General features: G+C 56.4%; 2 protein-coding genes across 2 annotated transcripts in view; one reads left to right on the forward strand and one right to left on the reverse strand.

The window, feature by feature from the left end:
• Positions 1-12631, forward strand: part of RNF207 (ring finger protein 207) — a 196406-nt gene that overhangs the window by 96059 nt on the left and 87716 nt on the right. The window lies entirely within an intron of this gene.
• Positions 1-12631, reverse strand: part of ACOT7 (acyl-CoA thioesterase 7) — a 90793-nt gene that overhangs the window by 48264 nt on the left and 29898 nt on the right. Inside the window, exons 5-6 of the mRNA XM_067718361.1 lie at positions 7969-8083; positions 181-267 (exon numbers count right to left, since the gene is read on the reverse strand). Coding sequence (XP_067574462.1) covers positions 181-267; positions 7969-8083 — 202 coding nt within the window. The remainder of the gene's footprint in view (positions 1-180; positions 268-7968; positions 8084-12631) is intronic.

Below are 12631 nucleotides of genomic sequence, written 5' to 3' on the forward strand. Positions count from 1 at the left end.
ATTTTGAAAACAGGCGCCGACAGGATTTCAGCAATTTATTATGCAACCTCTTAAAAGTTTAAATGTACACCTCATTAAACACAAGAGCCTAAACTGGGTCAGATGGCAGCATGGCCTCCTGGGGGGAATTAACAAGGAACCAGGAGCAGGAAGGGGACAGCAAGAGTCACTGGTCCTTACCTCCGTGCACAAAGCCGTGCAGGGTGCAGTCGGAAGGCCCCACCAGGTGGATCAAGCTGGACTGGCTGTAGCTGACCGTGTTCGGCTCTGGAATCACAAAGGAGAGAGATTAGGCCACGGGACCAATCGATTCCCACGGCCAAAGGGCCCAACAGTGGCGACAGCGCCCTGATGTTCGCAGGGTCACCGAAGGCTTCCCGCTGTCCTCACCTTAGGTGGGATTTCTCTAAGGAAAACCGTGGTCTCAAAACGCTCCAGTCCGTGAGGGGGGAAGGCTTTCGAGGATTAATTAGCCACTCTGCTAGTGGGTCATGACACTACTCCCTGGGGACACCAGTGTCCCCAGCGAGGCCCTGCCCTGACTCCCGAGCAGCAACTGAACACCTCCTGCCTATAAGCCCCCAGGGTTGGTATGACCCTCGCTTAGGAGACAGTCACCCACCTGACTTTCATTCTCAAGTTTGTGAACAGGCACTGACAATATTTTAGCAATTTATTATGCAACTTCTCAAAAGTTTAAATTTCGACTTCATTAAACACAACGGTAGGTGGAGACACGGAACTGGACAGAGACGCCACAGACGTGCATCCCTAGACCTCACCCTGGGACTCCTGCCAGCCCTCAGTCCCGACCCGGCCCCGGAGACACTGCACCGAAAGGTGTGCTGGCCTTTCCTCCAGTGTCCCCCGTTCATCTTCCCAGAGCACCAAGTCTCTGGGGGCATCCCTCACCCACGCGGCACTGCTGCTGCTGAAATATCTGTAAGAGGCTGCACTTCAAAAAAAAGATGAAGGCTTCCCTGGTGGCGCAGTGGTTGAGAGTCCGCCTGCCAATGCAGGGGACACGGGTTTGTGCCCCGGTCCGGGAGGATCCCACATGCTGCCAAGAGGCTGGGCCCGTGAGCCATGGCCGCTGAGCCTGCGCGTCCGGGGCCTGTGCTCCGCAACGGGAGAGGCCACAGCAGTGAGAGGCCCGCGTACCGCAAAAAAAAAAAAAAAAAAAAAGATGAAATAAAGCCCCATCTCCAGAAACCGATACTATCCCTCGACACAGACTCTTCCAACGGGGTGGGTCTTCTGAGCAGACCCCACTGCTGTGCCTGCTTCCACCTTCCCAAAGCCTTCCGGGAGGGATGACGCCCGTTTGTTTCCTGCCCGGACAGCTGGCACTCAGAAAGGGTAGCCCCTTCCTTCCCCAGCAAGCCCAAGCTGCCGAGGAAGCCAGCCTGCCGGCCCCAGAACGGCTGGGACAGCCTGCAGGTGAAGAAAGGTCCTTCCTGTCTCCGGCGGTGGACAGAAAAGTCTGTGCAGGAAGTAACGCTGCTCAGGAGCCAGAAGGGGCGCCAACCCTGAGGTCGGGGCCTGGGTCTCTTAAGTGCCGACAGTTGCCTCCGAGACTTTTTCTGATGCTTCTCCACGTGGGATCTCAGACTGTGTGGTTGCCTGAAGGGGTCACGAAGTGGGAAAAACTGGAGTTCCGGTGAGCTGGGGCCTTAAGGATTGACTTCCAAACTCAAGGTATTTTCTATTTGTTCTCAAGCCTCACGGCTTAGACAGGTTTAGACTCAAGCTCTGAGCTCGCGTGTGAAGTGCCGTCTGCTCTGAGAAGCCCCTACGGGAAGGACTCAAGCATCTCCAGACGCTCTCAGCCGGAAGGGCCCTCAGCTGTGTCAGAAGCAATGAAGCGGCTGCAGCCTGGGGTGCGGGGTGGGATGGGGGGAGGGGTCTCTCGTTATTATCCACAGTCAAGTCCCACCTCCGGGGGTTCTGGTGACCGGCCTGCTTCCATGGCTCAGTGTGACTGGCAGAGGCGGGCGCCAGCCACCACAGGAGGTCCCAGCTCCCCCACCGCCGGGTGAACCCTCAAGCCGGGGACGTCGAAAGCAGCAGCCTGTCGCGGCGTCAGGAGCTGGTGGTCAGCAGCTGAGTGGAGAACTCCGTCCCGAGAGGCCACAGTCTGAGGACTCGGCCGTCCAGCCCACCCACCCGCGTGTGGGCCCCGTGGGAGCAGGTGTGCAAGGATGCTATCTAAAACCAGCCAACAGATGACAGGATGACTCCAAAGGCTCTGGGAGGGGAGCTCCAGGGTCCCCTGGCGTCCCCGGGGATGCAGACGACCGGAGGGAGGAGATGCTTCCTCTCTCAGCTGCCTCCCAGGCCCCGGGGCGTCCAGAATGGCCTGGACCATCCGAGACCATCTGGGCCTCGGGTAATGTGGCCGGACACGCTGCGCGGGATGAGAAGGGAGGCCCTGAGAAGGCGTCCAGAACTCTGCCCTGCCCGGTTCCTAATTTCACTCCAAGTGGAGAAGACGCACCCGAAACCCTCCTTGTGCTCAGGAAGTGCGGGTAACAGCCCCGGCCAGTCAAGGGTGCACCCAGGGCCACGCCTACTCTGGCCTCGGGGCTTCAGATGGCCTGGGGAGACGGGGTGGAGGGGCACAGCCCAAGGGCCACAGAGGATGCCAGCGAAGTCCCTCTGCCACCAGAGCCATCAGAGAAACACTCCAGGCCAGCGCTGCCAGCCCACGACACCCCTGATCTCCAAGGACTGTCTCCCTTGGGCCTCTCTCTTCAAAGGATAAACAGGCCCCCAGAGCCCCGGGGTGCCCTCCTGTGCTTTCTTTGCTTTGGGTCCCAGTAGCTACTTTACAGAACGAATGCAAACGAAAAGCCTCAAGGCTGGCCTGCTCTCGGGAGCTGCTCTGACCAGCTGAGAGGTTTGTGTGTGCACGATGACAAAAGAGTTTTTGAAAATTTCCAACAATGGAAATAGCATACAAAAATCTTTGTCATGTCAACTATCTACTTATTCGAATGACAAGCCACTTGAAATGACTATAACAACCTGGTCAAAGAGATGCCCCCCACCGTTCTGCAGTCATGTTTAAAGTATCAGTTAAGCCGTGTCTAATGATTCAGTGTGCTTGGAACTGGCACTGATGAGCTTCCAACGAGAGAAAACACCACAATTCTGATGGGAAAAAAAAATACACCTACGCACCCAACACCCAGGTCCTCCTATCCTGGGCTGTGGCCTGTTACTCAACGGGGCTCTGCAGGGTGGGACCGTGTCTGTGGGTTCACAGCCCCTGGATCAGGCACTTCCTGTCCTCAGTGGCCTTTCCCCCGTTCTTCACGTCCTGTTTCTTAGGGGAACTACAGGGAAACGTGAAGAGGATCTTCGAAGTTCAAGGTCAAGGCACAGACACCTGGGGCTTATCCGTGATCGCTGCCAGCACTGCCTTAACGAATGGATGGTGGGGCTGGACAGGATTCCACGTCGCTGTCCTTGAGGGTGAGATGTACCACGTGTGACCAGAAGACAGGACTGGGCAGCCCCTCTCCTCACCCTCCCCCGTGCACGGCTGGACCACGTTTCCACCCTCTCCGCTGCACGGCTGCTCTCCTGCCACAGGAGAGTGAGTGGAAGTGCTGCATCCAGGCCCAAGCCGTCAAAACGCCCGAGAGGGGAGCCTCCCTGCTCTTTCCCCTCCCGAGGTGCCCCGAGAGCTACCTGATAAAAGGTGTGGAGCTACAGGACCAAAGGGCCTGAATCCCGAGTCCCCACCTCCTGGAGGAGATCTCCCGATTAGGAGTTCACAGGAAATAAACCTCTACTGAGTTATTAGGAGCTAGGAGTTTAGAGTGTAAGCAGCTACAATGACCTTGACTAATGCAGTGCCTAATCTTTGAACTTGCGATTTCAAAATGAGGTCCAGAACCTGAGTTAGGTCCCCAGGGCAGCCAGAGACGAGCACAGAACTCCCTCTTCCGTGCTTGCAGCCGACGAACCTGAGGCACAGAAGGGCTAAGTCCCCACGGCGCAGAGCCGGGATCCAAGCCCAGAGGTCCGGCTCCAGACCCTGTATTCCTCCTCCTGCCTCCCCAACGCCCCCCAGGTCAAGTGCTGCTGGGAGCGGGGTGACGGGGCCTGGCCAGACCCTGGGGAGAAGGCTCTCCCACCCAGCGCAAGCCCCTAACGGGCACCAAGCACTCTTAGGGGCGGCTCCAGGCTGATCAGCCTGCGGGGGTGGCCGGGCACTGGCTGACCTCAGGGAGGCAGGGTCCAGGGCCTGAGCAGGGATGAGGGGTGGGTGTGACTCACCAAGACCCCGGCTGTCCCGGTAGTGGGGACCGGACTTAGAGGTGAACACTGCTTCAAACACAAAGGCCGGGGAAGAGGCAGGGCTGGTTTTTTAAGATTTATTTTTTATTTACTTATTTATTTTATTTACTTTTGGCTGCGTCGGGTTTTAGTTGCAGCACACAGGACCTTTGTTGAGGCATGCGGGCTCTTCGTTGTGGTGCGCGGGCTTCTCTCTAGTTGTGGCGTGCGGGTTTTCTCTTCTCTAGTTAACGGCACGCGGGTCCAAGAGCGCGTGGGCTCTGTAGTTTACGGGACGCGGGCCCTAGTTGAGGCGCGTGAGCTCAGTAGTTGTGGCGCACGGGATTAGTTGCCCCGTGGCATGTTGGATCTTAGTTCCCTAACGAGGGATCAAACCTGCATCCCCTGCATTGGAAGGCGGATTCTTTACCACTGGACCACCAGGGAAGTCCCAGGGCTGATTTTGTCATAAACCCAACAGCTCTCAGAAAGATGGTGGGTCACGTGGCCAAACAGTCCCTACACGGTTAAAGCTGGACAACTAATGGCCATGGGTTGAAGAATTCAAGGTAATTGTATTTTGTCTCATCAGATGGAGAAAACAATAAGAAAAATTGGGCCTGTAAAGAACTCCCAGACTCTCTGAAAAGACACCTGAAAGAGGAGGTTGGCCCCTTGTGGGGATTGCTAGGCAACAGCCACAGAGGCTGAAATGTGATTCTGGTTTCAAAAGTAACAGGGAGCGGCAGGTCCAGAGGGCCTTGCCGGCGCGAGGCGGGTGGCAACTCTCGGGCCAAGCCTGCCTCATCAGGGCGGGGCGGGGGTCCTCCCAGGAAGGGGGAGAGTGTTAGACGACCCCAGTGACAAGAGCACACTGTAGTATTCAAAAAGTCCAGAGAATGGATATGTGACTTCCTTAGGAAGTGGTTAAAAGCCAGTCCCTATTGCTGAGAAAGATGCAGTTTTTTTGTTTGTTTGTTTGTTTTGTGGTACGCGGGCCTCTCACCGCTGTGGCCTCTCCCGCTGCGGAGCACAGGCTCCGGAGGCGCAGGCTCAGCGGCCATGGCTCACGGGCCCAGCCGCTCCGCGGCATGTGGGATCTTCCCGGACCGGGGCACGAACCCATGTCCCCCGCATCGGCAGGCGGACTCTCAACCACTGCGCCACCAGGGAAGCCCAAAGCTGCGCTTTTATTAGGGCCAGAAAAGGAAAAAATAAAAGCTTGTAAAAACCTATCAAGAAACCTTGAGATTGAGAAGCCACTTTCCACTAATCTCATTAGAGAACAACAGATCCCGAAAAACATCATGGATCAGGTTTACAATCAGAGGATGGCAAACAGAAATTATCTCATGAAGGAACTTAAACTGACTGAAAACCCTGAGTAATCTTAGTTCCCCAGTCAGTCAGTCAAAGGAGTAAACCAGGATGAACCTCATGCCTCTCACAGCTCAAGACTGAGCCTTCGGCCCCAGCCTCCATGCAGCACTGGCCAGTAACCGCCCAAGGACAGGTGGGTCCAGCCCCCAGATGCCAGCCAGCACCTCTTCTGAGCTCCCCTCTTTGCTGCTTTTGGGCTGACACTGTCTCTACCCTTCTGTCTCTTACAGAATTTGGGGTCCTCGTTGGATTTGGGGCCCTCCCCACGTTTGTGGGTAACACAGGACGACCTCATCTTGAGGTCCTTAACTTGATTCCACCTGCAAAGGCCCCTTCTGCGAATAAGGTCACAGTCACAGGGCCCAGGGACTGGGCGAGGACCTGTCTTCCAGGGTGAGGAGTGCTGCCTTTGGCCCGCTCCAGCCTCTCTCCCAGGAACGCGCCCGGCACCGAGTCTGTGCCTTTCCCGAGGCCTCTCGGCCCCTCTGCGTCCCTCTGCAGTCCTCCGTGCCTTTGCCTGACCTGCCTCCTGAAAGCAGAGGCTGGGCCTGAGGTTGCTGCCTGATGGTGGCATGTGTCCCAGCGCCTGGATGCACTTGAGTCATCACAAGAGCCCGCAGGCCTGGGGACTACCGTCTATTTACATTTTATTGTGAAAAGATGCAACTTTATCAGGTTTCATCAAAACAGCAACATTTTATTATACCAATAGGTTTTTCTTTTCTTCCTTTTTTTTTTTTTTGGTGTTTGTTGAAAATGCAGAACAGTGGACTTCCCTGGTGGCACAGTGGTTAAGAATCTACCTGCCAATGCAGGGGACATGGGTTCGAGCCCTGGTCCGGGAAGGTCCCACACACCACGGAGCCACTAAGCCCGTGCACCACAACTACTGAGCCTGCGCTCTAGAGCCCACGAGCCACAACTACTGAGCCCGCGTGCCACAACTACTGAAGCCCACACGCCTAGAACCCGTGCTCCGCAACAAGACAAGCCACCGCAGTGAGAAGCCCGCGCACGATGACAAAGAGTAAGCCCCCGCTGGCCGCAACTAGAGAAAGCCCGCATGCATCAGCGAAGACCCAATGCAGCCAAAAATAAATAAATAAAATAAATAAAAAAGCAGAACAGTAAGGACACCAACCTCCAGTGCCCTGGCCTTCACTGTGGGCAGGTGAGGGTGGCACTCAGGAAGGATGAGCATGAGGGGAGCCCTACACAAGCCTCACAGACACTGCCAGAGGTGTCAAGCGCACCCCCGATAAATGACAGAATCCGAAACCCAGAAAGTCCTGTCCTAGTCTGCACGCCTGCGAGGTGTTCACCAGTCCCGACCCCCTACACCCACCCTGATGCCAAAGGTGGGCTGCAGCCAGGAAGGCAGGCGGGCGGGCAGGCGGAGCTTTCTCCAGCCCCTGCACTAGAGCTCACCGCGCTCCTCCTTAGCGGCAAGCGGGCAGAGCCCAGGGCACATGGAGCAGCAGAGGGACGCCCTGGGGCCAGTGCTCAGACGGCAGTCCAGGACCAGATCAGGAGCCACAGCACCCGCGCGCAGGGCCCCTGAGGAGTCGCTCCGGGACCCAACATGGAACGTGGACACTCATCACAGGAGCCCGGCCAACATGGGGAGGTTGAGGGCGTGCAGCCCGCTCTCCACACGGTAAGACGTGGTCACTGTGTGTGCAGAGGAGGGTGATGTGCGTCACCAGGCCCCAAGGCCCCCAGGCCCAGCCCTGCACGGTGTTCTGGCAGGGACTCGGGAACCCTCCCTCACCTGTTTGGACTGTGGAGGCGTGTCCTGTTAAAGCCGACAGCCCGGACTTACAGGCACAAGGATGAAGATTGGAAGGCAGCAGCCGCGGGCGCTCAGAGTCTGTCTAACTTGAGGCCGCGTCTGGGCGGCGGGCCGGGGAACAACAATGTGGGAAACGCTGCTGCCCTTCTGTCTTTTTCATGAGCTGGAAATCCCGTCCAGAACACACTCTCAGGCGAACTTGGGGGACAAATTCTCCGTGGCCAGGCGTGCGTCCCTCTGCCTGGGCAGCAGGGCCTCTCCCCACGGGGGCCTCCAGGTCAGCACTCTACGGGAGCAGACGCACCGAGGCCTGCGGGGTTGTCCCCCCATCCCCATGGTCGGCTGTGCGACTGGGAAGGGGCTTGCAAGGTGCAGGGCCAAGGGGACAGTACTCCCGGGACCCCAGGGCCTGTCCCAGGAGACAGCACCAGGGGACGCACCGGCCCAGGAAGAGGACGCTCGTGAAGTGGCTGCGCTGCCTCGGCCCCGGCCCACACCCCAGCTCCTACCTGGGTTCAGGACGGGCTGGATGATGTCCCCGTTCCGCCACGTGGTCTCCATGCGCTCCAGCTTCTGGGCCTCGTAGCGCTTGCGGCCCTCCTCCTCCTGCCCCTGCCGGGAGTACTGCGGGGGGCACGGGAGAGGGTCAGGTCCGGGCCCCAGGCTCGGCTGCTGTGCGCGCTGCCTTTCTGTGACTGGAACTGTCTATTCTTTCTCTGATAGTATATGTTTAATATAAATAAGGAAAACACAGAGAAGGGGAAAATATCATGTATTCTTCCCCCTGCAAGAGTGCCTGGGTCAAATGTTTGTGTTACGTCCTCCCTAGAATTATTTTCATGCCCGGGTATAAATAAAAGGTACTGCCATGCTGTATGTGAAGTTCAAAGTCATGGTATTTCCTCCTCTCCCTGTATCCTCCTACCATAATTTATGTGATGGATCCGTCATATCTGGGCCTTTAGTTTGCTCCCAATTTTTGACCATTAAAACAATATCAGGGACTTCCCTGGTGGCGCAGTCGTTAAGAATCCGCCTGCTAATGCAGGGGACACGGGTTTGAGCCCTGGTCCGGGAAGATCCCACACGCTGCGGAGCAACTAAGCCCGTGCGCCACAACTACTGAGTCTGCGCTCTAGAGCCCGCGAGCCACAACTACTGAGCCTGCGTGTTGCAACTACTGAAGCCCACGCACCTAGAGCCCGTGCTTCGCAACAAGACAAGCCACCGCAATGAGAAGCCCGCGCAACGCAATGAAGAGTAGCCCCCGCTCGCCGCAACTAGAGAAAGCCCGTGCGCAGCAACGGAGACCCAATGCAGCCAAAAATAAATACATAAATAAATGTATATAAAAAAAAATCATACTGACAATCTCAGCCACTTACCATGTTATACCTACCCCATTCCTTCCTGGGATTCTTTCCTGGACATAGAACTACAGAGCCAGGGAGCCCCAGGAAGGCTGCACACCCTCTCCCACAAACAGGGAGAGGAGGGAACAGGTCCCCGTGTGACCCTAACACTGGGCAGCCTCACTCTGCTGACTCCTGGCCAGCTGACACCCACCAAAGCTAAAACAGCCCCCCTGACGCTTTCCTAATGGATCACAGGGGTTCTGACCCAAGAAGTTAAAAATAAAGGTGACAATCAAGGTTGGCACAATGGAGAATGTCGGGCCCTCTAGTGCCCACCGTCCTGGGGCCCAGTGTAGGGAACACCCCCTACCCTGGGATCCATCAGACAGGCCCGGGGTCCACAGGCCCCCTGACCGGCCTCACCCTCCCTGCTGACCCCTGCCTAGCCGCTCTCCTTCTGATGGGCTCTGACTGCTGCCCTTCCATCCATTCTACCTGCATCTCCTGCTGAGTCTGCGGAATAGCCGCCAGGCTCAGGGCCCCGTGTGCTCCTCTCTGCCCCCTGCAATTTCAGACCTTCTTCCAAAAGCCGCTTTTAAACATCTTGCTTTTCCTGCTCGTGGCTCTGCTCCAAAACTGCCCAGGTCTGAACACATTCCGTGGCTTAATTACCATTATCTTGGGCTTGCGACCCCGTCTCTAAAGGAGGCTGTGAAAGGAGCTGAGTGGTTTGTTCAAAAGAAACAAAGCATGGTGAGTATTCAAGTCGCCGTGGACAAAGCCTCTTCCTCCATAAACAGATGGTTCCCCCACGTCCCACCACACAGAGCAATGCCTCTAAGTGTAGAGTTTGTGCTGTGCCTTTCTAGTAAAACTCAAGGATGTCTTACGTGTCCTCAAGAAATGCCTTTTTAAGAGACTTTTGAAAAACGAGCCAACCTCCACAGTCTAATAAATCCTCGTGTCCAGCACACTCCTCAGACCTCTGCAGTCACACGGGGACCGATGAGGGCCCCGGTCCTGACACGGGCGACGAGGACCAAGAAAACGCAGGCTGTTCACAAACAAACGCCTCCTGCTGGCTTTAAATCTGGGGACAACATCATGGGAACATCCTGATGATGGGCTGGCACTCAACTCTCACCCCCACGGACTCATCAAACTCAGCTGTTTTGAAGCAGGAGACAGCTAAGCTCAAACGTCCAAGGCAACAGTCAGTGCGAGCCTTTTAACTCAAGCTCATGTTTAGACACCGATAAAAACCAGTGTCCACTCTCCAATGGCCCCCAGCCTCTCGGGGGCCACAGCTGTCCCCGGCCACCGCAGGGGTCTCTTTTTCCATCACAGGGCCACTGAGGTCACTGTTCCCTGGGGCAAGAGGTGGAGCAAAGTGACTAAGTCCTCACTGAGTGACACTGCAGGGGGGGAGGTGGGCTTCCCCCAGGGAGACGCACACATGTGGTCGGTCTACACACGCACATGTATGTGTGACAGCGGGTGTGTGTGTGTGTGTGTGAGATGCGTGTTCTGTGTGTGAGATATCTATGTATGTGTACGTGTGAGATATACGTATGATCAACCTGTGTGTAATATACGTGCATGTGTGAGACGTAAGATACACACGTAGACAGAGAGACGTAAGTGTTCTTAATAAATGACTGCTACCTGTGAAGGGTCGGCAGGGGGCGCTGGCAGGACATAAGGAAGTCGGATGGTCGAGCTACCAGCACCTGAGCATAAATGCCCACGAGAGCCAGGCCCGAGCTTTCCAGGACCCGGTATCGCATGACGAGCTGCGCCGTGCCGATGAAAAGAGCAGAGTGAAACATTTCAAATGAAATGATGAAACGAAAATAGTTCGAATCATCTGAAGGCTTATACGTGGGCCTAGCATGTGTGGGGGGAAGAAAGTGCAAATAAACATTAGCAATGGCTGCAGCTGGGAGCCGTGTGGCTTCTCCCATCTGGAGCTCTCTCTGCACCCAATGGGAGGCTTCCGACACTCGCCTCTAACACGGGCAGAGTGGATATTTATGTCTTATCAAACTCGGCTAAACAAAGGGAATGGGAAAGCTACCGGGGTCTCCGCCAGAAGGTGGGAGGGAGGGCAGGGGATGAGAGGGGTGATACAGAGAGCTGCCCTGTCCCTGCAGGGACAGCGGAGACTGACACTGCCCACCCGCCCCTCCTCACTCCCCGCCACTGGCTAAAAACCCACTGGCTCTCAGCACTCAGGCCCCTGAGAAGCCAGAAGGAAACAAAAGCTAATGTGTTTGGCCCAGGAATCTCCCTTCAGCAGCAACCCCTTAAGATCCACCATGTGGTGCTGAAACCAGAGATATGGCCTGCTAGAGATTTCTAAACTGTGTAGCATCTGAAAATTAGATCAGTTAAATAATGTGCCTGAGTGTTTACATGTGATGTGGCTAATTTAACACCAAGTGCTTAGTGGGAAAGATGAAAGCAGGGGTTAGCATGCTTGTAATCTCTAAAGGGAACCGTCACTGCGCCTCAGACTCACGCCTGCTTCTTGGGTTTGAAAACCCCTCAGTTAGTGCTGCTTGAAAATGATGCAATTTCCATCTTGCCAGCAGCAGAGAGGAGAGCAGCTCCAGGAAGAATGGGGGCGGGGTGGGGGGAACACAGAGAGACAGAGACGGAGAGAGAGCTGGAGAGAGAGACAGAGAGAGAGAGAGACAGAGGTGGGCTGGACTGAAGGCCAATGTTCTGGGTTGAACGGTGTCCTGTCAAAATTCCTGTCCACGTGGGACCTGTGCATGTGACCTTTTTGAGAACTAGGGTCTGTGCAGGTGTAATTAGTTAAGACACGTGCACACGCACACACACAGACAGACACACACACACACACACACACACACACGGGAACTCAGCCAGATGACAAGAGAAGCAGAGGTTAGAGTGATGCCCCCACAAGCCAAGGAATGCCTGCAGCCCCCAGGAGCTGGAAGAGGAAGGAAGGATCCCCTGCAGAGCCTCCAGTGGGAGCCCAGCCCTGCCCATGCCTTGATTGTGGACTTCTGGCCTCAGAACTGGGAGAGAATGAACTCGGTTGTTGAAGCTCCCCAGACTGTGTCACAGCAGCCCCAGAAAACTCAAACAGGTGGGAAGCGTGGGAACCATCCGGCTCACACCCTGGCCCTGAGCGCCCCTCTCTCCTCACACGTGGAGGGACAGGTGCCACCGATGCTGGCCTGGTGCTCCTGGCACTACCGCCCTGCCCTCAGGGTACCAAACCCTGGACCACCAACCTGATGCAGACCAAGGTCTAAGCACACTTCCTGTTCTGCATGGAGAGAGCTCCTGCTACCAAGATTCTTTTTTAAAGTCTAGACTAAACGGCAGCTGGAGCCCAGCAGCTGGTCACCCCCCAGGAAAACGCCCCGCCGGAGCCTGGACTGCGTCCATAGAGGCCCAGGCAGGGTCCCAGGTCAGATGTGAGCTGGCACAGGGAGAGGGCAGGGAACGCCCCCCGGGCTGACATCCGCAGCAGCACAACGAGCAAGCCCCCCATCACCCCAAGTGACCCAGGCCCACAGGAAGGTGCGCAGTGGGGGAGACGGGGTGGGAAGGGCTTGCAGTGGGGGGGAGGGGACAGGGACCGTTCCTCCGTGTGCTCTATACCAGGGGTCCCCAACCCCCTGTTAGGAGCCAGGCCGCGCAGCAGGTGAGCGGCGGGTGAGCGAGTGAAGCTTCATCTGCCGCCCCCCATTGCTCGCGTTACCGCCTGAGCTATCCATCCATCCCCCCTTCCACGGAAAAATTGTCTACCACGAAACAGTCCCTGGTGCCAAAAAGG

This window comes from Pseudorca crassidens, chromosome 2, assembly GCF_039906515.1.
Source record: "Pseudorca crassidens isolate mPseCra1 chromosome 2, mPseCra1.hap1, whole genome shotgun sequence".
Taxonomy (NCBI): domain Eukaryota; kingdom Metazoa; phylum Chordata; class Mammalia; order Artiodactyla; family Delphinidae; genus Pseudorca; species Pseudorca crassidens.